Genomic DNA, 26596 nt, shown 5'->3' with positions numbered 1-26596 from the left:
TCTGCACTAACAATATGCAAAATTAATAACCCGTCAGGTTCTTCAGTTTCTCTGGCAGAGATGAAAATATGAAGCATTGCCTAAAATATGTCACTACACTGAAATCTCCTATAAACAAGCCCATAACAATATCAAAGTACAAGCAGATAGAAAGTATTACTCTGCACTGAATGGAGTGCTGCTCAGAAGAGGAAAAAAGTATTTTTACTTGTAAGAATCAGAGCTGATTATGTCAACGGAGCTGTTGTTCTGCTGTGGTGGAGAACTGGGATTTGGCCTCTGTCTTGATTTCACGAATTCTGCTAGGATGTACTGGGCTTGCTGGAAGGCTATCAACACCACACCCAATAAGGACAAGCTGTCAAATGAAATGGAAGATGCTGGTGTCAGCAGTTTTCAACAGCGTTCAATGACAGAGATAAAGTTCCTAACAAGATTTACTTTTCAAACATTTTGTTAGTACTTCTACACCTGAAGACAGCTGAGAAAGCATTAAAAAAAGTTGCCACAATTTGCTATTTTTCTCCCTTCCCCCCCCCACTCCAACTCATAATCCCCAATTCCTCATTTTTTCCAAATCCCTGTAGCACCCTCTGTTGCATCTAGAACCATGTAACATGGTCAGTCTTGGTTTTGGTTTGGTGCTCTTGCTGCTTTCAGTGCCAGGACAGCAACACAAGCAGGCTCTCAGCGTGCACACCCAGACCTCTGGTGGCTGTTACACATTAGGATCTGTAGCATCGCAATATTAGCTGTTGCTGATCAAAAGCATCTTTTAACAGGTGGAAGGAAGCAAGGTGAAGGAGAAGCATGCATTTACTTAGTTGTCTAAAACTTCAGAGTTATGATTCACGTACACTCGGTTCTATTTATGACATTCAGGCACATCTCTACTGCTGGGGAATTAGTCTTCTAGCAATGTGCTGTCCAGTTAGGGGTATCCTAACGCTTTCTTTGCAGCTTTAACACAGGAGTATGTCAGAAGCAGGAGAACAAAGTGCCTGTCAGTGCTACCACCAGCTACAAAATCTCATGCAAACTATCATGGCCAGCTGGCATGAATTGGTTCCTAGGAGTCAAATTCCTAGGAAACGTAGATGCAGCAGAGATTTTGGTCTTGCCATTAAGAATGTAAGACGACTTTAAAGCAAGAAATTGTCAGACGAGAAGTTTCCTTCCCCCTGCACCCTGGTGTGCAGGCTGCGCGCGCGCTACCTGACAAAGAGGACGGTGAGCCTCCAGAAGGATTCCTCCCAGCTGGGCCCGGGCACCACATCTGCGCACAGCGGCAGCAGGTGGTGAGGAAGAGTCACGTTCAGCGTGAAGTGGAACTCCAGGTCAGCAGCCGTCACCAGCGTAAGCTCCCGGATTACCCAGGAAGAGGTAAAGTCAGGTGTAAATCTGTGAGAAGAGCAGAAAGCGCCGGTGTTATTTTTCCACTGCTGGGTTTAATTTCATTTTCTAAAGTCACATTGACCCCAAAATACAAAACAATTTCTGATTTAACAATATGAAAAAAACACAGTAGGTGACCACTGGTTGCTTGGATTATGCAGATGCACCATCTAGGTCATCTGCCTAGCAGAAATACAACTTTGAGGTCATCTGCAAGCAGTAAAATACATTTGTTTATACACACAAAAATACAGTCATGCACACACACGCTGCTGTTCTGTGACTTGTTTTCCATTTTTCAAGGGAGAGCACACAGTCAATCCACACTAACTGAAGTGCTCTACATCAAAAATAGTTATCAAGCATACAGGCAGCACTGTTTGGAAAGGGCCAGATACCAAGGCTCCTTGGACATGGCGCACAGAGGAATAAAAGATTCCTAATAGATGATGATTGGGCTAGAAAGGCCAAATTCTTCTTCCACTTATTTCTCAGACCCATTCCACTGTTCTACTCAACAGGATTTAAAAGGAATCATTTTTAGAACTCTCTGCAACGTTAGGAAAACGTGACTAGATTGAAGTCTTCTTGTAAAGTGGAGAAAAGTGAGCAAAGAAAAAAAGTCAGTGGCGAAGCATTCCATCCTCATTTATTGTGACGAGTCTTTTGTTTTAATGGATTACTGCATAATGTGCAGGCAAAAGCATCTATGCTGCCTTGTAAAGATAATGGTGTCCCATAAAGAAACCTTATTAATATCATCAATTTGTTAGCATTATACTTACTGAAGAGTGGAAATGCCTAAGGAATTTATATTTAAAGCTCTCCAAATCGTATATGTGTGTTGTTGGAATGCCTGTTACTGAAACTCTGTTACTATTTCAAATTTCCACTTAAATTAATTTGTCAGCAAATTTGTCAGTGCTTACACAATACTGATCTCTCGTGATGAGTTCTGAGCCAGGAAAAATTCCTGACAGTCTAACACTTCAAACCCATATCCTTGGCAACTATAACCATTGATTTTCATAGATGTAATTGTTATAGGAAGAGGCCCAATATTCTCTACTTTGAAGTTCTTCGTAATGGATAAAATTTGCTTGCTGTCTTTTAGTTCTGAAAGAAAAAAAAAAAAAGAGAATATTCAATAATTTTTCAATGCTTAAGAAGCTTCTTATGTTTATAAATGATTTTTACTTTCAATCTAATAAAAAAATTCAAAAGTGGCCAACATTTTAATACAAGCTGTTTTGCACTAGTGTATTTCCAGAATTTGTTACTATCCTCAGCCAATGCTTTGAGAAAATAGAACCTCCTTCTCTCATTACCATGGTCTTCAGATTTCTACTTCGACTTTCTGTTTAGTAACAATAATGCTAAGGATTAACACAGCCAGCTACAGGATCAGAGACCTGCTCCTCCTTACTCACGTCGTCTGCAGTCCATTAGCGTAGCTTCTGGCACCTTGAACCTAAGTGATCCTCCTGCACCTGGCAGTCGGCCCCCTACTTTAAGCAGCTCTTTGGCTCCAAAGCCTTCTACGCTGACCACATCCAGGACAGTCAAGTTGTTTCTGTCACAATGTAAAAATCAAGCAGTCAGTCCCTGAATCACTAAAGTAGGTTATAAAAACATGGCTCTGCTATCTAGGTGTCAAACCAACACAATGGTTTTTCAGGAAGAGAACAACTGGCCACATCTGCATAAATACATTTCCCTAAAAACAGACAGGATCATTCAGGTCCCACTCATCTGTCAATTTCTACCCAGGAAAGGAACAACTTTTTTGACTACTGCCATTGGATGACAGTAGTTGCTTCTTCCATACACTCTATCTTCCTCTAAAAATATCCAATGTATGGCTGAAAATTTGATCCACTGGATACTTAAATCCTGTCATTATGAAGTTGAAAGCAATGAAATCACACAGCACAACAATAACGCTGCTCTGCTCGTAAAGGAATACACTAATGGAAAACACAAGAGACTTCCACGGACTCACGGAATCACAGAATGGTTGAGGTTGGAAGGGACCCTCTGGAGATCACCTAGTCCAAGCCCCCTGCTCAAGCAGGGACCCCTAGAGCACACGGCACCCATGCAGAACTGCGTACGGCAGTACCTGCACGTGCCAGTTAGGAGCAGAACCACCTAAGCTACCTTCGAGTGAACTAATTTTGCTAGTGAAGAGAGGTAGACATCAAACATCACTTTGTTAACATAACAACTCTTTCAGTACCTAAGGTACTTAAATCAGAACTGCCCCAGTTACATTCATATAGATTTTATATCCCACTGATCAGACACCGAGGGAAAAATAAAGGCTCAACTGAAGTTATGATTTTCAAATGACCAACACATAAGGCACAAAGAGCCTTTAAGCAGAAACAAGACATCAGGGTCTTTTTTATTATTATCACAGGAAAGACACTTTGATGTCCAAACTTTGACCACTTGTCTTTGCTCTAAGATTTGGCAAATTAATTTTCATGCAGTTGTTTGCTTATCACTTACAACTGAAACGTGGCCTACCTGATTAAAATAAGGGAAGCTACTCTTCTGTAGTCAGCTGGTGTAAAAACTACATCGACTCTCCTGGTTTCCAAAGGTTGCAAATGTAAGTGAAGCAGCTCAGCACTGCATTTCTTGTTAATGAGATCCTCCTGATGTGTTTTCTGGTAAGGAAAAAATGCAGTTATTTATTCAAGGAAAACATATGCTTTTAAAAATCTCAGTGAAGAAAGCACCAAATCTTTACTTAGCACCACATAAGATATATTTTGGCAAGGTGCAATTACTGCTGACTAACTTGTTACACAAAACTCTTTTAATGTGACAGCATAAAACATCAGATAAGGTTGTTTATTTGACCAAAAGTTCATATTACTGCACTTATTATAAGGAATGTATTACTTCATTTTTTAAAAAACAGATTTTATTTGCTCAGATGGAAAAGAAATTATATACTGTCTTTCATACTCAAGGAATGCTAAAGTACTTCACAACACAAGGAGAACTGACAATGTACTGATTGCACAGGAAAATGTGGCAACCATTATACCCCCAGCGTAAGACTTGCAACTTGATTTAATGGAGAGAAGGACTGTTGGCAAATATGCTGATCATTTGAGTCACAGAACACAAGCCAAAGTGAACTCCTCAGCATATTAATTGAAGAACAGCACTACCAGAAGCTCGGCAAGTCCAGAAATAATGTAATAATTTTGCTGGGTTTCAACATTGTTTAGTCTTTTCCCCATTAAAAAATTGAAAATAACCATAAAATCTCTCTATACCCAAACTCAGGCTCTCTTAGAAAATTATTCAGACACCTATAAAGTGGTCAAAACAACTATAAATATTAAAAAATAGGCTTTCGATCAGGTGTTTTTAAATTCATAGGTGTTTAACTAATGCCTTAACTTCTCTCATCCAAAGCATTCACATTCTTGTCTATTTTATGAAAAAAGGGGTGTACATCAAGTTTTAGAACCTGCACTTAACAGTCAGTATCCATTCAAGCCAAACACATACGACATTTGCAAAGTTCACCCTGTCACTCCCTCCCCACTCCCTGTATCTCTATATGCATACACTTAGATGTATATACTCAGATGCTTAGCAATCCATGGCACACCATATATATATATATATATATATATATATATATATACACACACACACACACACACACACACACATATACTGAATAACTACCTAATCACACACGTTCTTTCTAGCCCTTGCAGCCTCTAGGTGAAATGCAGACATGACTCAGGCCGGGGTTGAATCCTGCCCCTGCTTTCCACTTGGCGAGGCTGCGGGGGCCCTGCACACTCAGCCCTATCTCTGTAGTAGTGGAACTACCTTCTCTTTCTCAGTGTGTGCCTACAAGCTGCAGGAGCAGCTGGAACATGCACACATGTCAAAGACAGGCTTCAGCAGAGCTGGGAGGTCAGCATGAGCTCTGCTGGTGCCCTGGACAGTCCTTGGGCTGCAAGACGAGCCCGTGCCTGCAGCCCTGCAACTCCACTGCCTCTGCCACCTGTGCTGGGACGGCCCACTGCGGCATCACCCCACTCCTGCTCGAGACGGGGCAGAGAGAAACCATTCCGCGCTCCATAGGGAAGCTCCAGCGGGATGGAGGTCATGTATAAAACCCAGCTCTCTCCTCCCTCGAACAAGGCAGAATTTCTGCCTATTATCCAACTAGCTTGTGAGTTCCCTGACTTGGGAACCCGACTCCGGGGGCAAAACACAAGTCCCTGCAGAGGAGGTAAACTGCGGCCTTTCACGTTAGCTGTAGCCTCCTCAACACGCACAGGCCCACATGCTGCACGGGCTCCCTCCCCACTGCTGTTTGCAGTTTAGCAAACAACTAACTCTGGAAATAAATCAACTGCAAAGATAGACACCTATCAGAAAATCAAGAGAACACAACTAAGATGTTTCAAATAGCCTTTGGTAACTACTGCAGTATAACATAGTTTGCAAAATGTTCATTATTACAGTGTGTCAAATCACTTCCCCATTCAGAATTAGATATCTTACCCTGTGAAAACACTCATCCATGAGCCTGAATTCGGTGGTTGTGAAATTAATAGTTTTCACATTTATGCCAAACCTAAATAAACCAAAACAAAAAAAAAAATTAAGTACTTCAGAACTAATCTGTCAGAACTGCACTGATTTGTTTTTACATGCTGGCATTTATTCTTAAGTAAAGAATAATTTTAACTTGGCAGATGTGAAATACTTTCAAAACATGGGTCTGCATTTTAACAAATACACCACAATTTTAGGATGATTCTACGTATTTGGAAAGCAGACACATGGGTTTGGCTTTTTAAACCTCTCAGCATGAAATATGACAAATAATAGCAATGAAGATATACAATTTCTAAGACATACCATTTTTATTTCATATAAACATAAATGCTCAAATGCTTTTCCTGACCACACAACCGATGAGAAATAATCATTATCAAATCTTAATAATTTACTCAAATATCCCTCTTTCTGCTCATGATTTATTTGGGACAAATTCATATTTTTTCCCCCCATGTACTCTGCAAATTAAAATCACTCATAGCATTAACTATTTGTCCAAGAACAAAGAAGATGCATTTGACACTTACAGCTTTGTGAATGGACATAAGAAAACTACTGGGCAGAGTTTACATCATGGAAGACTAAGGGGCCTCCAGCTACTGAATTAAAAATTCACCTGCCACAACTTCAACTTAAAAGACCCGGTCAGTGAACATGACCTCTGGTAAACTCAAAAGATTTGCAGAAACAAAAGTGTGCAAATACAGACAAAAAGCAATTTCAAACCACTAGTAAAGAGTATAGATGGAAATTATATTTGCAACTATTAATGCACACAGATGTATACATATACATATACATGCACACACACACGTAAAGAAATTATGTTAAGGAAGCAATTAAACAGGGATTTGGGCCCCAAGTAAGCAGGTGAGTTGTCCCACTAACTCCCAGCAAGCAAATAATGAAAATCATAGTCCTACTACATAGAGAAGTACGGCAGTTTTTCAAAGTTGAATGTGACAGGGCTTATTTGAGTTAAATCCAGCCCATGTTACCACCCCTCTTTAGACTGTCTATCTAGCTCTGCCTAGATTTCTCATCTCCTCTTAAAAAAAAGGCAGAAGTTAGATCTTCAGTTCTAGAATGAAATGTTCAAAACAATGCAGCGACATTAATTTATTTGTATTACTTATGGTTTGAGGCTGGCAGACAAACTCATTGGAAATACTCATTTGGGTTTTATCACAGAGCAGAGCTGCCCTGAACACAATTACACCTTCCCAAATGGGATGGAACGTCGTCCCCAGCTAAGTTACGCTTTGAAAAACTAAAACAGACCATAAGCACCAATCACAAGGCATAGCAAATACATCTTTATAAAGGGAAAGTAGTATTCCGAGAGTTATACTAATTACCATTTGCTGAGCAGATTCACTGAAGCTTGAGGATCGGGGTAGTAAGAAAGAGGCAGAAGCTGCAGCGTAACTGGGAAGGATGAAGGGTTTCGTAGTACAAAATATTTTACCTTTGGAGGGAAAAAGAAAAAGTTAAAAACTACATACTTGATATTTGGAAGGTAAAATAATTCAGCATTGGTAACATGAGCTGCATTTTCAAGGGACTTTTAGCCTGGCTTCTGTCTTAATACTTTACAACCACATGTGCACAAAACCACATGAAACAGCAGGAGATCTCGCCACAATGTCTTCATTTGCAGAAACAGCTAAGAGAACATGAAGCATGGGCAAAAATACATACTTCTTTTCCTCAAAACAACTTTTCCACTTGGATTTTGAATTACACACGCAGACACGAATGCACAAAGTCTTCCATAACAAGGCAGAATTAGTAAGGTGCCATTCTTTCTCACAGAAGCGAGTGCAAGTAGGTTGCACATGGCACTGCGATAACTGACAGCCAAATGGCACAAAAGGAATATTAAAGTAATTCACACTATGTGCATGGGAAAAATATCTCTCTGGACTGGATCTGGCCCAAGCTTAGTTCGTAGTGACCAAAATCTGACAAATGAGAAAGAAATGACTGGCAGCATGTTTTGAAGACACTTTGCTCTGCTGATCTCTTGGTGTCACTTCTTAGGCAAACATTTTACACGCTTTACCATGAGCGGCTGTGGTGTGAAGCAAGCCATCCTGTAGCCACATGCCTCATTAATGAACAGCACATGCTATTCCTGTCCATTGTTCAATCATTTTACCACAAGCATACGACTTACTCCAGAATGTGATGAAAGCTTTAACAGCCACGAACAACTGTTCACTAAAATCTGCACTGAAATGCTTTACTCCTCTCTTTGTATGAAAATACTAAAATTAGGTAGCTGGAGAACTTAACAAAGACCCAAACGAATAAGGAGAAGTGGTGTCTTAAACTAGGTGAGGATTTCTAAAATACTAATGTACTGGCAATATGAAAAGATTAGGCATCAAATTTAAGAGCGTATTTTGTTATTTAAACAAGCTAAATGCCCCTCTGCTCAGAAGTAGGCTAAGAATCTTACCGCACTGCTTTTAACTGCTGTGGCACTGAAGTTCACTGTAAGGCCAGGCTCTGTAGTCAACCGTGGCAAGAAAAAGGCAAACGACTCCTCTTCGAGCTTCTTCTGGTGAATGAAGCGAGCTGATCCCAGAGCGTTTCTCCTGCTTTATTGGCAAAAACAGAAACCTTTGTTAAAAAAACACAAAGATGACTTTCTGGGGCCCATTATTTAAGTCATCTAATCTTCCCTTGAAAATGCTTTTCACCAAATAAAGCCCATAAAGCTGCAACCTAGCATTAGTGCAACCTAGATGTACCTCAGGTGCACCCCCTCCACCGCCACTTCCCACCTGCAACGCAACGATCCCCTCTTCCAGCCCTGCTGCCTCCTTCTGCCAAGGGGCTGCTGGCACTGACCCAGCCTCTCCATGAGAGCTGCTCCATCTGAGACTGCGTCCTTCCCAACCTCCCCCGTATGTCGGATCCGATAGGCCAGGGACTAAAAAAAGCTTTAAAACTATTCAAAGCCCCTGAGTCTGAAAAGACTACAGTGCAGCCTACTGACAGAGGATTTGTGCAACTACCATCGCTGATCTGATAAAACATGCTTTGCCTGCTTTCAAACTCTGTAGTTATGGTGGTGTGCAGTTAAAACATTATTTATATGTTAAAAATCAGCTTCTGAAAAGCTGATTATTGCTGACAGTGCCTTGAAACGGAAGTCTGGGGTTTCTGCCATGCTCAGAAACACTGGGTGCTTCAAGGTGCCTAGATTTGAGTGCATGAAAGTCAAAAATATTTGCTCTAACTACAAATACTTCAGAAAATAAATATTTTTAACAGTACTGTACCAGCTTGTACAGACCTGCAGGCTTCTCCACGTCTTATTTTTTGCCACCTTTCAAAAAGTTCACTGGCAAGCTCAGAATCCACATCCCACGTAGACTGGTCCAGGGAGAGACTCTTCTGCCAAAGCAGATTTGCTAAAATGATAATAATTTTTCGTATTGTACAGTGCTCCTTTCATCAATCTACTTTTGCATGCGGAAAGGGGGAGACAGAGGGAGACAGAGTGCACACGCGAGCACACAAGAGTGTGCAACCCACCTTCCCCTTCCAAAACAGCATTTGTGAAGGTAAATATATTATTGTTCACCTTTGATTTGCTTCAAAATATGCATCTGTAGACAGTAATTCTACTCAAACAAGAGTATGAGAATCATGGACTTTTTTATGCTCTGGTAAACCCTTTTTAATGTTATTTCTAATGGATGGCATCAAAAAGTCACGATTTTGTCAGTAGTCTTTACAGAGAACTCTCCATTGGTATCAGTGGAATATGTAAAGTCACATACTGTCTTTATATAGTAGCACAAAATTCTAATTTATAATATGGGGTAGAAAAACGAATACCATGCATTAATGGCACTTCTGTTCTACCTTCTCTTTTGCAGATGCTAAACATTTTCTGAAACGCTATTTAAGCTAGAAGTCTCAGGCTCTAATGCAATCTAAAGCTTAAATATCTTTTGGAAAGTTGGTGCCATACTGGTTCACGCATTTTCACATAGTAGGAGAGAGATAGGAAAATGAACTTTTATTGAAAGGAAACAAGAGTGGCTAACGTTGAAAGTAACAAGTGAATGTTATTTTACAGTCTCTGGTGCTTAAAGTAAGCGCTTGGGATTGATGACGATTTGAGTATTTCAGCACAGATTCTTCAAGCTGGTATTTTCAGGCATGCACGTAGACTTCTCCATTTAAAAAGTACTAGCATCTTAAATTAAAAGGAGAAGTATCTGTATTTGAAAATCTGGATGTGTTTCATTATCAGAATGAAAAGGAAACAAAGAAGGACTATTTATATCGGCAATACTTCTTTATTTAGATGCTTCTTAATTACTTGCTTTTAAGATATTTACATAAGTGTGCATATGCGTCACTGATTCTCCAACCCCTGTACTTCTCTCCATCACCTCAATCCTCCTTTTTACATTTGACTGCTACTGTCTTTTTGACATCCTCATAAGAAAAAGCTATTTCAGGAAAGCATCATTGTGAAAACACATTCAGAAGAGCATTTAAACTTTTAAAACCTGTGCTACCCAGTCATCTACTGAAACTCCTTTCTGAGCAACAATAAAACATCATCATCTTGAATCAGTCTGTCAGATTACATATTCTTCAGGCAGTCACCTGTCCACACAGTGTCTAACACTGTTTCTGTAAATGCCAGCCAGGTACTTAAAAGAACTGACACCAGCTCCTTCCATTTTATTTGGTACCATGTTAAACATTTCAGTGCTGCTCTATCAGCCTGGCAAATGCTCTTTTGCAGAAATCTACGAAATTATCACCATGAAAAACAGATAAAGCAGAAGCCTCTAAATTTCACTCCGGATAAAGGTAACTATTGGTCATTTTTTTCATCAGATAAAGACTTCATAGGATATGGGTCCAGGTTCAGCACATTTGCTAATCTCTACTCTCTTGGAGGTAGTTGGCAGCTTTATCATCCTAACCAAACATCTCTGAAGAGGGTACATATGAAGAAAGAAAGGAGCAGTATACCATCAGCAAGAACTTTTCAGAAGGTCTTAAATCCATCATGTTATGAAGATGGAACAATAACTTAGTAACTATTATGCAGTTAGGGGTCTGAAATAAATTAAGTGCTTGTATTTACAATCTGAATATTCCCATCACAAGCCCTGCTACATAAAATGTATTTTCTACCACAAAATGGCCATCAGATGCCTTAAACAAAAAATACATGCACAGCACAGGCCTACCTGAATCAGACTTTCCTAAGTAACATTGAATATCACAATGGGCTATGGCTTCAAAATGAAGATCTCCCTGCTGGAAAACAAAGCAAACAAGAACAATTACCATCTATATGACAAAATAAAAAGCCCAATTCCTGTTTCTTAGTGTATAATGTAGATGAGTCAAGAAACAGAACTAAAGTTGCCTAGAGAACCATAACTTCAGTGCTATTTAACTTTGAGAGTTTAACTTCTCAACCTCCATTTGACACAGTAGTCTGGAGTTCAGTTTCTCCCTTCAGGACTAAGGATACATTTCTGTTCAAAGATTCATAAAATCACAAAATGATTAAGTTTGTAAGTGACTTTTGGAGACCATCTAGTACAACCCACCCCCCGCACACGCCTAAGAAAGAAGCCGCTGCAGTTTGCTTTGCAGTGCACGATAATCACTCAGCCCAGCCAAACACGATACCTTGGACACTGCCGCATAAATCTGCAGAGGTATTTCAAACATCATTCCTACATTTGTGGTCAAACAAATACTAGAAACGACATTTGTTAGAGTGTCTTTCACACTGAGTTTTAAAGAAAATACATTCCAGCAGCCTGGAGGTAGAGTCAAAGGTTCAGCAAAGTTCAGAACCTAGAAAGAATCAAAGAAAACTTAATTAAAACTGGTAAAATATTTTTGATTACAACTGGTGTCTTGGGAAGTGTGAACTTCCTCTCATTTTGCATTATTTTTGTTATTACACAATCACATATTCCCATAACTGATCCATACAACCTGCACGTGTAAGTCTCCTAGACATGCAAATGGCCAGTTAGAGCCCTACATTATGTAAGTATTCACAAACTGCATTTTCTGTTCTGAATCAAGCCATTGCATAAGTAAATTATTGGCCTCGCCTTGCAAACTTCAAAGCTTTTCTATGTACTAAAGACTTCCAATACAGCCTATGAAGAAGTGCTGAATCCTATAGGACACAAAAAAACACATGCAACAATTCTGAGAACATAGACTAGTCTATAATTTGATGCATCTGTAACTGCAACTCAACTGAAAAAATAGCTGCTAACACAGCAATCCAAAAGCAAGCTTGACAGCAAATAATGCCTATAGAGAGCTAAAGCTTTTTCAGGACCTAACAGTTAAAGACAAACAACTCTATTTTTTGCTGATTTCAACCAGCATTGAGAACTGCAAGTTCTTAAACAGTCTATTCTGTACATCAAAGGAATAAATTCTTAAGTCAAGGACAAAACATTGCACGGAACAAAATAAAACTTACCTTTAAAATGTTCTTCATCTCTCTAGCTATGAAGACTTCGGTAAGTTCAATGCTGAAGTCAAAGTTATTTGTAAACCATATGGTCCACAAACCTGAAGTATTATGATGTGGTTCTATATGAAACAACACTGCAGAAGGATCTATGTCAAAATATCTGTAAGTAAATACAGAATAAAACAAATACATCTCTAACTGTCCTCGGACACATAGAGGTCAACATGAGAACAGATAACTGTACAACTCTTGCATAGTGAGGGATTTAAAAAAGTGCTTTAAGGAAAAAGAGCAAAATTATTAAGAATAAGAATATTAGGAATATTTACATGTAATATCAGAGTAAAAACTGACAAGAAAAATGACAGCTTCCATGAAATTGGCACAAGAAAAGCATTTACTCCACATTTTTTTCTACAACTACACTGCTTCTATGGTGGAGAAACAAGATGGTGGAAATTTTAACACAGGTTTCAAGCCATATTTATGTGCTGTGCTCAAGAGCTGTTAAGGCACATCTTCTTACTGCATCATGAAATTCCTGAGGTACAGAATAATTACTTAAAATGCCACAGGTGTGTTTTAGCAAGTGTCACAACAAGAACAGGAAGGGGACTCTTCACTGTCCTTAGGACCATTCAGGGACAAAAGTAAACTCATCTGTCTCTTAAAGGAGGTTGCAGTATTCTTCACAATGCCAGTGAATGTTAACAATAAAAATCCACTGTTAACCTACCCTTCCATCACAGGACAGGAAAGACAGGCTTTTAGTGTTGCAGTGCCTTCCAACAGGCTGCTCTTCTTGTCTTCTGCATAAGAGTTTTCATTGTCACATGATGCAGCTGGGCAAAAACAGATATAGGGTAAAATAAAATACCAACTAGAAGGAAAAAAAGCACATCCAAAATGATGCTCTCAGGAGGCTTCCAAAGAACTCTGCAAAGGAGAACATTTGCTCTTCTACTTCTGTTCTACATAGGTAAAGAACAGACCTAAATGTTCATGTCTTAGTTTTCAGAGATCCTGAACCTTGATTTAAGACGAATTTATGAATGCTACCTTAAAAAAAAAGGCTGTTAAGAGCAACCTGACCAGCTCTAACCAGGAGACACTGGCACAGCTTCAGATTTCTGCCTCCTGCAACAGCATTCTGATTTATCAGAACATGCTGCCCCCTTTCAATAAATGAAAGGCTATTCTGAAGCAGAAAAAAGGAAAACCCACAACTACTTCTTGCTTGCCTTGTTTTTCTAGCAAAAACAAGTCCCACTGTCATTATGAAAGCAGCCTGCTTCAGAAACATTTAAAGTCTATGCACTGCAGTCTAGTGGTCAGAACAGGAAATGGGCTGGAGTCAAGAATTCTTCAATTTTAATCTTTGCTCTTCCACAAACATGCCTGGTCTCAGACAAGCCTCTTCAATGATCCTGCCAAGAAACGTCATTAAAAAATGACCACCCATGCACAATAGCCTTTTGGAAAATACATTGGAAACAGAAAAATAACCACAAATTATAAAAGGATGTCAAAAAAGCATATTCAATAATTACACTTATTTTAAAATCAGCTAACAGTTTTAGTGTTTTCTTTCTCTTTTGAAATATGTATAGCTTAGAGCTTTAGATCAGCAGGAGAGGCAGTATATACACACAGAAATGGTGAAAACAATGGGCACAAAGAATTCCCTCTCTTAAAAAAAAATCCCAGACAAGATGATTTTGAGCTTTTCCAGTGTCTCTGCCTGCTGCAACAAACTACACTCTAATAATCAAGTCTTATTTAATCACATTACCTGCAAGTACATTATACTGTACCTCTACAAAAAATGGAAGCAACTTTTGTAAAGTTTGTAGCTGAAGAAGATAGCAGTACTGGCTCAAACTCCACAGACGATGTCTTCTTTTGTGACAACTGTCGTATATCCTGCATTGAGACAAGATATAAGGATCCTTGTAGCACTATTACAATTATTATTTTAACTCCTGTATTAATTCTTCTCAAAGTCTATGCTCCCATCAAATTTGCAAGCCAATATCTGCATTTTTTTCACATCTTCTAAATAAACTTTTTTTTTTTGTTTAGGTTGACAGCTCTTACATCTTAAAAAAAAAAAAAGAAAAAAGAAAATCCATCACTGAACTATAATCTACAAGATCTGTTAGTTATTTGGGCACATTCTAAAAATATGGAAGCAGGACATTTGCCACCAGCAAAAAGACGGCTTGCTCATACACAGTAAACTAGTGAGCTAATGAATTCCCCAGTCAAATCTAACATCTTATAAAAACATGACTGCATGAAGCACATAATTACCTGTATGTGCACAAGGCTGTTCCCGGAATTCAACACGTACACATTTACTGAGGAATCACCTGTTTAAAAGAAGGAACGCCCAGGTCAGCTCAAAGCATGCAGCAAGAAAGGCACCACTTGGTCATATCTTTCCCTCAACACCACATCTCTCTTATTTAATTATGCAAAGGGAGGGTAAGCAGGCAAACAGTACGGTGTGACATGGTGAAGCTGCCCCCAGCACTGAGAGCGCAAGACGTGGAACCTCCTACCGCAAGGCAAGAGGGATTACACAGCCAGGCTCCAACCCGGCCAGGACTTATAATCTGCCTTAATTTAACAGAGAACAACTTTAAAAACACAGTAGTACTTCAACCATTAGAAGTGTTACAGTCAACACCCTTGACACGAAAAACGTGGACTTAAGTTCTTAAAAGACAAAAGGATTGTGCTGTTTTTACTCATGCAAAGTCTGCATTGTTAAAAATAATGATTTTAACCTAGATGCTTAAGCAGTTCTTTCTTCTTCTTCCTTCAGAAAGCATAACTGGCACAAATGTTTCTACAGTCTAAAAAGAGCAATCCAAACAGACTGCAAGGCTCTATAAATAATTTAAAATCCCTTGGATTTGGAGGATTTGTTCACCCAATAAATGTACTATAAAGAAACTGTAAGGAGTTGATTATTTTGCCTGTGGAATTCTAGCTTACAAGAACAAATGATGCACATATCCTCTTTATTACCTTATCTTCCCTTTTCCACCATGGCCACTACTGCCAGCACAATACAAAGCATTCTGCTGTCTTAGTCCTATTATGATTAATTAAATTGACGGGAAAGGAGAAATACAGCTATAGAAATCAAATGCCCATAACACCTTTACATACTATTTATGCATACATGTAAGCACAGGGAGAAAAAGAACAAAATGGATGCAGTTTACAACTGCACAAACCAATACCTTTATAAAGAGGAGGGCTCTCCAATAACTCCATCTTCAACAAACATTACTGACATATTGCTTTCGACTGCACTGATTTTTTTCCTTCACTTGCAAAACTTTGAACTTGCCACTGAAGCAGATTCATTTAGCACATGGGGTAATGAAACACGTAGCAAACCAGTTGCTATTACAATTAGCAGTCATATTTACGACTTACCTGAGGTCTTCGTTTTTTCCACTGCTACATAAACTACAAAAAGATTCTCCAATAAGTATTGTCTGTGCTCCACAAAATCTTGTTGGGCATTTTCCATTCTTACCATTAAGCTCATTTCTAGCAGCATTGGATCATCAGGCATAAAACAGCAGCTCTGGAGTGAAACAAGGGGACACAGTGTGTGCAGGGGGCAAAACGGAGATTGTCCTTACAGCAAGGTGTCTTGAGAAGCTAACTGAGCATCTAAACAGGCAAGGTGCTGAACACTGAAGTGCTGATAAACAGGAGTGGTTAGGACCTCTGCTAAAACTCTCAGCAGAAACCAAAGACAGCGCAAGTAAAGACAGCACAGCAAAAACAAAGACGAAAAACAACTAAAAAGGACACTGAACCTTGAAAGAATGCAAATTTATAAACTGCCTCAGTCAGTCTCACCTCAGGGACTGCAAAACAGTTTCCTTTGTTAAATCCTCTGCCTTCAATAAAATGTGCCATAAACAGACTGATGCATGTGTCTTAATGGTAGGAAGACAGTTCATGTTCACTGGTCTGTTTATAGTTATTTTTCCAAATCCTGTGTTTTTTTGTCTCCATTTCTCACTGAAGCAATTTTAAAAAAACAAACATATATGTACAATTCTTAATAGAGAACACTGTCGCCTGGCTAGAATACTTCAGATACATACAAACAAGATCTTATTTCCTATGCTTGTGACCACCATTAACACAGATAGGTCTTACAGCAACTACAAAGACACAGACACCATTTTGGGGAAAAAAAAACACACACACACACAAAAACCAAACCCAACGAGCGAAACAAGACGACATTCAACGGTGAGTAACATCAACCTGTCCTGCAACACATGGCCAAGGTCATTAGAGGCAGGCTCTGATGGCCAGCCAGGAGGAGTCATTTGCTCAGGAGCAGGAGGAAGGGAAGACTTCCAAACACAGCATGTTAAGTGCCCTAATGAAGGGGCAGCAGACACCCACAGACACCTGCTGCAATGAGGTATGACAGGAGAGGGGAAGCATCTCAAAGAGCTGGATGCCAGGGAACTCACGGAGCATCACAGAAATCCTAAGTACTTGAACCAACAGCTAGAGAAGCACAGAGGAAGCTGCTGCAGCAACACAAGCATAAGTGTATTACACTTTTAGGAAGCTCCTATCAAAGAGCAGGCAGCTGAATTACGTGCAGTCTTAAGCTTTGTGGTGCTTCTCAAGTTTAGGTTTATCTACTATGCAATGTAAGAATCAAACAGGGCAATAAGGCAGAGCACAACGCCACTGCAGTGCATGGCATGCACTGAAATAGCTACAGAGTCTTGGCCCACTCATATTTGATATAAGAGAGCACTGCAGACCACAGCTCTGGGCCTACACATCTGATCCAACAAACTAACTGATCAGGTATCGGCAGCACTGGGAACCAACATTTATTTGCTATGCAAACCTATTTAAAGCCCCCTTAAAGGCACTACCTGGCAGTTGGAGATCAAATGTCCTAAAAGGCCAAAGCTTTGGAGAGGTTTTTGGCAAGCGAATTTAGAGGAGAGCCTCAGTTGTTCTGCACAGTAAAAGCCCAGTCCAAAGGTGCTTGAAAACACAGCCTAAGCAGTCTGGGCTGCAGGCTTCTCTTTCAGCTGTTTTGTTAGTACAAACTACCAGAAACTTATGAAAACATTTCTGGAGAACAGAAATTACACAAACATAATCACTTTTATACTCCATACAAAGTAATGTAACACATACTAAAATGTTTAAAGACTGTTTTTTGGGAGGGTAGGAAAAGGGTAGTGATACTGCGATATCATACCACAGTTCCCATTTAAATGGAGACATTTTTAATTGTATTGCTGCTAAAATTTTCAAAACTCTGGAAAGCACCTCTTTAAAATTAGATTAACATATCCACTTTATACTACTTATAATATGATAATAAACATACCTTAACCTGCTGATAGGAATGCAGACTGCATTCAAGATGAACGCGTAACAAATTGGCATACATCGTTTCTGCCTATTAAAGAAAAAAGTGAAGAAAGCATCAAGCAGATTGCTTCAAGAGGTATTATATAAATCTGACTCACACACCAAAATGCAGAAAGACAGGAAGATGATCTCCATATAGGCATGCTACAACAATATAAGGAATTTTTTTTAAAATAAATGCCATTACTGTATACAGGAACTCAGCAATCGGTCTCCAATTCTCAGAGATCACCATCATTAACTACTTACTTATTAAGCTATTATTATACAATAATATGTAAATATTATTAAATATTTGTACAGCATGAAGATGAGCAACCCTTATAAATTTTCATGCTTCAATAAACGTTATCCAACAGAACCTTTTTTTCCCTAATATAAAAGCTTTCTTCTTTGTTTTCTGTATATTTTATTTGTTGACTGTATTCTGAAATACAGTCGTTAAGCCGACATTGCAGCAATATTTTTGGACAGCAGCTGATAGGCAGGCTTCACGCCAAAAATGGACAGAAAAAAAATACTTGTTTTACCTTTTTATTGATTGGAATGGGGAAAAGGAAGGGAGGGGAAAAAAAAAAGTATTGACTGTGCCAGTTTGTAAAACATTCATAAGTCTAATGAGGCAACAGCAGTGACAAAGCCAAGCATAGATGCTGACAGCTATTTGGAAATCTGGAATGCCAAGTTAATTCCACAAACAGCTCAGCCAGCGCATCTTGATTTTAAATAAAAACGTTCATAAGGAGAGTCACCAAGCTGTCGTTATCAGCCCCTTAACTAAACCTAAATTAGGCGGTGATTTGGGGATGGACACGGAACCTCACCCAGCTTCCCTTCTGAAGGATAATTACATCTGAGCTGGGCGTTTGCAGATGCCTTAAGAATTTAAAGAAGTTGATGCTGGAAAGCAAAACGGTGAAGAAAGGCATTCAAACATCCAACAATCTGCTTCGGATCTCCATTTGCCGTCAGAAATTTTTGTACAAAGTGCTGGATGGCCTTCTCTTTTTCACGAAGGAGGGCAGGGTACATGTGAGAATGCATCAGATTTACCACATGCATGACGTTGCATTTATACCACTGGGCACAGCTTGATCATGGCACAGCCAGAGGAGTGCCAACATTTGTGCTGCAGTCTTAGTTCAACAAGGTTTTCCACCAGAAGGGCTGAGGACTCACACAAGAGGGCGATCTAACCCCTGGAAAGACCGTTAATGGCACCTTAAAAACACGCACTACTTTTTCCAGCACAACTGTGGGAGGGAAGGATGTGAACCCCAACCAGCTCAGCTCTCTTTGCAAACTCTTTCGTCCTCATAATTTTGAGAGCAGAAAAAACATCTGGCTGCAAAACGCACATCATTTATTAACTCTCCACAACGAAGACTGGCAATGGAATTTAACAAGGCACTATAATTTTATGAAGAGCAACTTTGGGGGTTACTTATTTGCTCTGATAAACTTCCTTTGTCGGTGTTCCTTGGGAGAAATCTATGATTTTCACTGTCGTAAATAAGGAGTTCTTAGCCTTCATTCAATGTTATGGTAGTTTAAATTAGTTTAAGAAACTCATGCCCATAAGACTTCAATTAGATCATGTTTTTTTTTCCAGACTTTTGTTTGAACTCCTTTACGTGACCCGGTGCACATGTACATGAGGAACTGTTTTGCTGTCTTAAAAGTGAAGCTGCTATGAAAACACACAGATGGAGGAAAAATATCTTATTTTGGTGTATTTATGTGTAATGTTAATCTGCTTTCCATGAGAACTTTTTTTCCCCTCTGTAAAGATATCTTCAGAAAAGGAGAAGGATTTGCACTTATTTAAGGCAGACAATAGCTGCATAATTGTAGTGCCTACTGTCTTAAAGCACTGGTAAATATATAGACACGGAGATAAAGAATATGAGAAGAAAAAAAAAAATCAAAAAGATCCAAAGCAGAGTTTCTAAGAACACAAACCCATGGCGACTGTATCTGCATTTCTCAATGGTGAAAGCAATCCAGTTACACTGTAAATATCACTGTGCATGAAGCAGAGTGCTGAAATATTCAGAGTATGTTTGCATCAGAGGCAAGTGGAAAGAGGAGAGGAGCAATATAAGGGAGGACTGAGAAAGAACTCTGTGCAACAGTACAGGCCCTGACCCTCCTTCAGTCTCCATATGGTACCTATATTTTATCTTACACACACATGCACGTAAATGTATACGTACACACACAGAGCACACAATCCCAACATGACTTGAATACAATTTTTTTTTTATTGGAATATAAATATCTATCAATTTTGGTAAGAACTGCACTGGAATGGCTTCCACCAGATGGAGGCAGAGCCGCCTCTTAAAGGCGGGGGGAGGGAGGAAGGGGCTATCCAATAGATGTGCGAGGACTCCACTCTCCAAGAGCAGGTCTGGGATTCCAGCTGGGAGAAACACTAGGCACCTACCTCTGAAATATTTCACGCACTCGGAGAGTGCATAACTGCAGTGCTGGCACAGGCCAGCTCAACCACGCCAGGGCTGGGGCTGCCCTGGGGAGAGAGTGCTTTACTCAGGCCTACGTACCCTGCCACCCGGGCTCAGCTTGAGGCTTTCATGAATATACTCCTGTGTTACCCGGACTGCGAGTCCGAACTGCTTCCTGGAGCTTGGCTATACTGTAATTAAAAAGAACTGAACACTGAAGAAGCTGCAAGGATGGTACTTTCCCTCCAGGACAATCCCTGGCCCTTAAGGGCTATTTCTACCCTAAGTGGAGTGCCATTAATAGCTATTTCTGTCACAATGATTCAGCAGAGCTTCATCGAGGCTTTGCAGGCAGTTATCAGGACAGCACAGCAGGAGCAGCTCCTTCCCCATGCCCGGGGAGCACACTGAGCACACACTCGCCTCGCTGAGCCTCCGCTCACCTGCACAGGGCCCAGCTGGAGAAGCCCTGGGCTCCTGCCGCTCCTTGCAGAGTTGCCCATGCTATTGGTTCACAAACTCCAAACTCATCTGGGAAGCCAGCAAAACGATATCTGTGTCTCCTACGATACAACACCCTCCCCTGAAGCCTCCTCTATGTTTGCACAGCAGTTTGAACACTACGAGGCATTGATATAGCTGCCCTTCGAGTGCCACGCAAATACCAAACAATGCCAAAAACGAGGCAACTGCAGTAAAGACTACAGCCAGAAGCTGCATAAACAAAGATGACCTAAATGGGCTGCACCATCTGCTACAGCTTAGTGGTAACTGCCTTCTGCTGAATGGCCATGCAGACACACTGGATTGCGGAGGTTCAATACAGCTCTTCTGTCTTCACGATTGGCAAGGCCAGATCCCAAGAATTTTGGGATACAAGAACATAGCTAGAGCACACTGGCTCAAAGCACCTCAGAACTGAAACTTGGAAGAAATGAAGTTTGGTGTAGTAAAGGCAGCATTTCCTTTTCTTTCTTTTAAATAATTACAAGACTTGCTAAATAAAAAATAAAAATAAATAAAAATAAAAAAGGGGGAATGGTTGAAGAAAGCCATCATCGCTGATTAAAGGATGACTACAACTCTCAAACTCAATACAGCATGAAAGTTCACATTCTCCCAAAAAAAACACTGACACAAACTCGTGATTTATCATATTCTCAATTAAAATATTACTGCAGATGCAAAATTTTATCTGTAGGCCTAGGTACAATTCTGCCCACTCACCTCACTGAACATGTATTATGGCAAAGAAATATAAACTGGCCACAAAGAAATCTACACTGGAAATTAGAGGTAGACTCCAGCGTTCAGTAGGAGCGATGGTAAAACTGCATCCAACAGTTCTGAGAAGCCCCTGGGATCAAGTGAGGTTGTTACCTCCGAGACCAAGGATGTCACTTTCAGAACAATCAGCTTAAACAGAAACCTCTTTAAAACAGGAGATAACAGATGAGGAGAGGGGAAGGAGAGCAGGAAGCATCCAGTGAGCTTTCTCACAGGCTTCCAGGCAGCAGCAGTAGACCTGGTGTCTTTAGCCCATCACACTATCAGTTCTAGATTACAATCTCATCCATCCCAAGATGGCAAGGTGTGCAAAAAAAGCTTGTGAAATCCTAAACTTACTCTGGTGTTTTCCTTCAGTGAAAAATAAGCAGGAAGAAGTGAACATGGTAGTTAAGTAGATGTGACTGTATTTGTTTTAATTTTTTTTTGTTTTGTTACCAAAAATCTCCACTGTTTGTTCAATATTTATGTACCCTATGTTTTCATGTGTATAGTTGCTTTCAAAAGCTTTATAGATCTTTTCCTTCCACAGTTGCTGAGCTTAAAATATAAACCAGACAAGACACAAGGTGACTAATAATGACTGTCAATAAGCACAGGGAGAATAAAGCCCCATACCTCCACTAATCCCTTTGGAATCAATGGGACAAATCCAACCAGTTTTTATAGGATCTGGACTAGACTGTAAATAGGATAAATTAAAAGATCAACCTCTGGATGAACAGCTATCTGCAGAGCAAAGGGACCCTAACTCAAACCATAAGCTTTCTTCAGTGTTTGGATCATGCCTACCATCTTCAAGAGATATTTGCCCAACCTGCCCCACTTTTTTTTCTGTCCAATGCCACAATGTTCGGTGAACTGAAGAGTAATTCCCCCATTACAACCAGGCACACCATAATCACACACAGAGTTAGAAGAACTGAGTCAACGCTCTCTCACAGCTCATGTACTGAGGCAAGACTGGTGCCACGTGGTACCACTCTGTGCTGCCAAACATGACCTCAAGCTTGTGCTCCAGAGAAATAACGCGGAGGGAAAATGTTCCTCATTACACAGAAAGGAAAATGTCAAACTCTCCCCAAAACCTCTCTACTCAGGCATTGTGTCAGAAATAAGGAGAAGCAGCAGAGTCTGCCTCCAAACTTTAGAAAGTACCCGGAGATCCTCCATTAAACTGGAAGTGAAACTGCACGGATACATTTCATAGCATCTCAAAAAGAAAACAATATATATATATATATATCTCTAATAACAACAACAAAACACTCCGTTCTACCTCCATCATTAACAAATTACTAAACCTGAAGATTTTGGGTTCCATCACAAGGTCCCATCTGAGTCTGTGTGTGTCCACAAGCAAGAAGTACCCTTGGGTGCATACCAGAAAGAGAAAGCCAAGGAACTCATCTCCTTATCCTGGGGAAAAATAAGATTGGCCTGAACTACAGAGACCCGAGACTGAAACTCCCTTGGAGGAGGCAGTGCTTTGGAGACAGAACAAACAGAAGATGACACTATGAAGGGAACTAATGCAGGTCACCTTTAAGTACAACATTAAATTCCACGTGCACTAAAGTATTCCAAATATGTTTTTGAAAAAAGAAAAAAGAAATCCACGTACAATAGTAAACTTGTGCATGAAAAGCAAAAGGAAAGCTAACATTACTCTGCATGGCCTGGACAACTATGAAAACAGCCTTCTCTTCAGCTTCTCTGTCACTTGAAATCATCACGCCTTGCACATCCCTCTTGCAGTATTCCCCCAGCTCCCTCTGGGCAGAGCCGAGGTGAGGAAGCCGCCATCCTCAGCACGGGCAGAGGGGACAGGCCAGCAGACCGTGCGTTTTACTGACGCACAAAACTCTGCAGCCGCGTCGCGAGGCAGCATGGGGAACTGATCTGGGGTAAAAATTAAACAAAACAACACACACACACAAAACCCAGCACCCAAACCCCCTTGTAGCACAGCAACCCGGCTTGCTTGTTTTAAGGCAGATCAGTTCTCCGATCTGGCTCACAGCAAGGCCTCACAAATAGTTTTTGTCAGCACAAGTGAGAGGACAGCACCCTGCAGGAGCATTAACAGGAACAAGTGGCAATAGTTTAAATGCCAAGAAATTTGTCTCATAAAACCAGAACAGTAGCTCATCACAACAATTCTGTGTCTGGCAACCTCACTCCTGCAGCTACAGGTACTTGGACTTTTATTTATTTATTTTTAAAAAAACATTCTTCACATCTCAGCAACCTGAGAAAAAAATTCTCTCTTATCTCATAAATTAATGCTTTATTTTTATTTAAAGTGTATACTGTACCAGTGTTTGTGAAGCCTGGATGTTTTGAATTTGTGGAAGCAGTAAATAGGCATTTGCTAGCTGCGCTCTGGACTCTTCTGGAGAAGACTTCAAAGTTCCCGCTCCAAAAACCTGTTGTATAAACAATTCATTATACCAGCATCTAGTATTTGAGTTATTACAATACCATACAAAATATCAGAACCCAAAGAAACAGACTGACTACTAGCTATACTGCATTCTTTTAAAAGGAGAAACTTTAAAAAAAGGGATTTCCATGGTGGAAGTTAATTACACACATAAATAGCACTTTAGTGTCAGGCACCATTACACAACAAAACCACTTATCAGCAGAGCATCGAGTTATCTCAAAACAGAAAATATCAAAACTCTCTTACTAGTCTTCAGGTGATTACAATACAAATATCAGGATACAAGAAATACATCTGAAATTTGGCCATAATCTTTAATTTAACTTTAATTCGAATTTTTCTTATTTTTTTAAAAAATACTACATTCTTGATCCATTCTACCAAGAGCAGTTTCTGACAACAAGATGCTAGATAACCTACAATGACTTCCTTCCTTCAAAAGGAAAATCCCTTGGGGTTTTCACTTATTGGCATGCAAAGAAATCTTAAATTAATTTTAGGCAGGAAAAAACCCACTTTTTTAATTAGAGGTGAATACAGTGTATTCTATGTTCATTGAAAATAGCACAGTATGAATAGAAAAAAAATGGAACAAAAGAATACACTTAAAAAAAATGAGGCATTTACAAAAAAACATTTTATTATCATGGTACCTCCACTTCTCCTGGGTGAATCTTGCATATTTGATTTTAGACATATAAATGCACTAGAAGCATCAAAACCATTTCAAGGGTTTTGTGCTCTCAAGAGCACTGCAACTGTGCATCAACCACTACAGTTATGCCCAAATTTGATGCTGAACCTAAAGTAAGTTAAAACCACAGACAATTACTTTCTTTCTCTATTACAGACAGCTGGTGAAACTGTCCATGAAAACCCATTACTGATTTTAGCTGCAGTCCAATAGGAGCCAAATTGGTATTTTGGTGATACAGACACAACTGCTTCCCTGCAACTTGGTCACAAAAGGCCCCATTTGAGCTGACCGGGTAATAAAACAAGGGGTGAGCAGTGAATGCAAAGAGGAAAGAAAGGCACAAAAGAAAAAAAAGGTTTATCACTCTATAATGTACTGTTCTTTTGGCTTTGCCGAAAGGTTCCCACCAAGCTTGGGCTTACCCTAATAAATGCCAGAGGACGGCAGAGCTTCCATTCTAGCAACTGCGTTTCGACTGAATTCACCTAGGCTTTCTGTTTTAAATGGGCTTATTTTCCAACACAGTATCCTATGTGGGGATGGAACAGGTGGATGGTGCATTAAAGCTGGCGCTGTTTTTAAATGAGTGATTTTGGATTTTTCTTTAACAAAGTAAATTAATAAAGGTAAAGGAATTTAAAATACATAACATCCCCTATAAATAACAACAACAAACCTTAAAATTTGCTCATGTCCCCCCAGTTAATCAGATTAAAGATGAGCTATATCCTCTACTTCAATATTTTAAAGACTTAAATTTACTGAAGAGTGGCTGAAGACAATCTAAAAAAAATGTTCTGACTTTCCAAAAAATATGTTTTCTGTGACAACTACATTCAAGGCTTCAGTATGACAAGGAATCAACTATCAGTGGCAAGACCATATTCTTACAAGAACACACATATAAATACACCTTACAAAAGTTACCTGATATGAAAGTACTCCATGAGATGAGGTATTTATAAATACTGAACTTTCAATATTGCCTTCTTCTGTTGGCAAAAAGAGCACTCTGAAAGAAACTCTTCCCATCGCTGGAATGGCCTAGGGAGGTCACAGAGAAGCTTGTTGTTCTGTGCAGTTAATCATGACACTAAATATTCAGTGGCATGGCTCAACAGACATTTCCACATGTATATCTGTATCTATAGCTGACACTGGTAATTGGTGAGTCTCTCAGATCGGAAAATTTTCACCTGCCTATAGTTTTCAGCTCTCACTACTGGAGAAGAGCTGAGAGCACCCGGCACATTGCTATATTAAACCTGGATTTTTTAGGCTAGCTCAGGCCTAGTCAGTCAAGACTCCTTTCTAGCACAGAGTTTATTGCACAGCATCAACAAACCCTACATCTGATAAAAGACGTCTCTGCATAGATGCTTTTAACAAAATGAATCATTCACCTCTGTCACATATAGTCAAATGAGTCAGACAAACCTGGGCAAAACAATCAGTAGCCAAATAGGTCTATCTAATTATTAAGATCAAGAAAATGTGATCGAGTTTATTTCTGCATCGTGTTAGCAATTTAGCCACAGTGAAAATACAAAGCAGCTACAAGCATATAAATAAAAATCTTGGCACATCAGCAGAGGGCAGAGTCTGGGCTTCACTGAACTGAGATGATAGCAACTCATTCTTAACATGCATTACATTGTTACACTTCATAAAAACATCAGAATTAAAACAATGGACCTAGATAACGTAGCAATCGTGTTCATAACTGCAATACAAAATGC

At 39.7% G+C, this 26596-nt stretch overlaps 1 protein-coding gene across 3 annotated transcripts in view; it reads right to left on the bottom strand.

Moving 5' to 3' along the window:
- The window catches only part of TMEM131L (transmembrane 131 like), a 73475-nt gene that overhangs the window by 13998 nt on the left and 32881 nt on the right, over nt 1-26596 (bottom strand). The window contains exons 6-24 of one of the 3 annotated variants that reach the window (XM_088526530.1): nt 25785-25901; nt 24030-24140; nt 17913-17984; nt 15959-16112; nt 14819-14877; nt 14320-14428; nt 13242-13347; nt 12512-12665; nt 11692-11862; nt 11241-11310; nt 9314-9431; nt 8471-8612; nt 7365-7474; nt 5947-6019; nt 3928-4070; nt 2826-2968; nt 2325-2511; nt 1216-1401; nt 209-358 (exon numbers count right to left, since the gene is read on the bottom strand). In XM_088526530.1, coding sequence (XP_088382656.1) covers nt 209-358; nt 1216-1401; nt 2325-2511; nt 2826-2968; nt 3928-4070; nt 5947-6019; nt 7365-7474; nt 8471-8612; nt 9314-9431; nt 11241-11310; nt 11692-11862; nt 12512-12665; nt 13242-13347; nt 14320-14428; nt 14819-14877; nt 15959-16112; nt 17913-17984; nt 24030-24140; nt 25785-25901 — 2375 coding nt within the window. Of the gene's footprint in view, nt 1-208; nt 359-1215; nt 1402-2324; nt 2512-2825; nt 2969-3927; nt 4071-5946; nt 6020-7364; nt 7475-8470; nt 8613-9313; nt 9432-11240; nt 11311-11691; nt 11863-12511; nt 12666-13241; nt 13348-14319; nt 14429-14818; nt 14878-15958; nt 16113-16393; nt 16726-17912; nt 17985-24029; nt 24141-25784; nt 25902-26596 lie in introns of those variants that run through there. The other 2 variants (XM_088526529.1, XM_088526528.1) reach the window with 2 other exon arrangements.

The sequence above is a fragment of the Tinamus guttatus genome, unplaced genomic scaffold, assembly GCF_059628265.1.
Source record: "Tinamus guttatus ecotype Peru unplaced genomic scaffold, ASM5962826v1 Tinamus_guttatus_pri_ptg000247l, whole genome shotgun sequence".
Classification (NCBI taxonomy): Eukaryota; Metazoa; Chordata; class Aves; order Tinamiformes; family Tinamidae; genus Tinamus; species Tinamus guttatus.
This window is presented reverse-complemented; position numbering and strand designations above follow the sequence as displayed.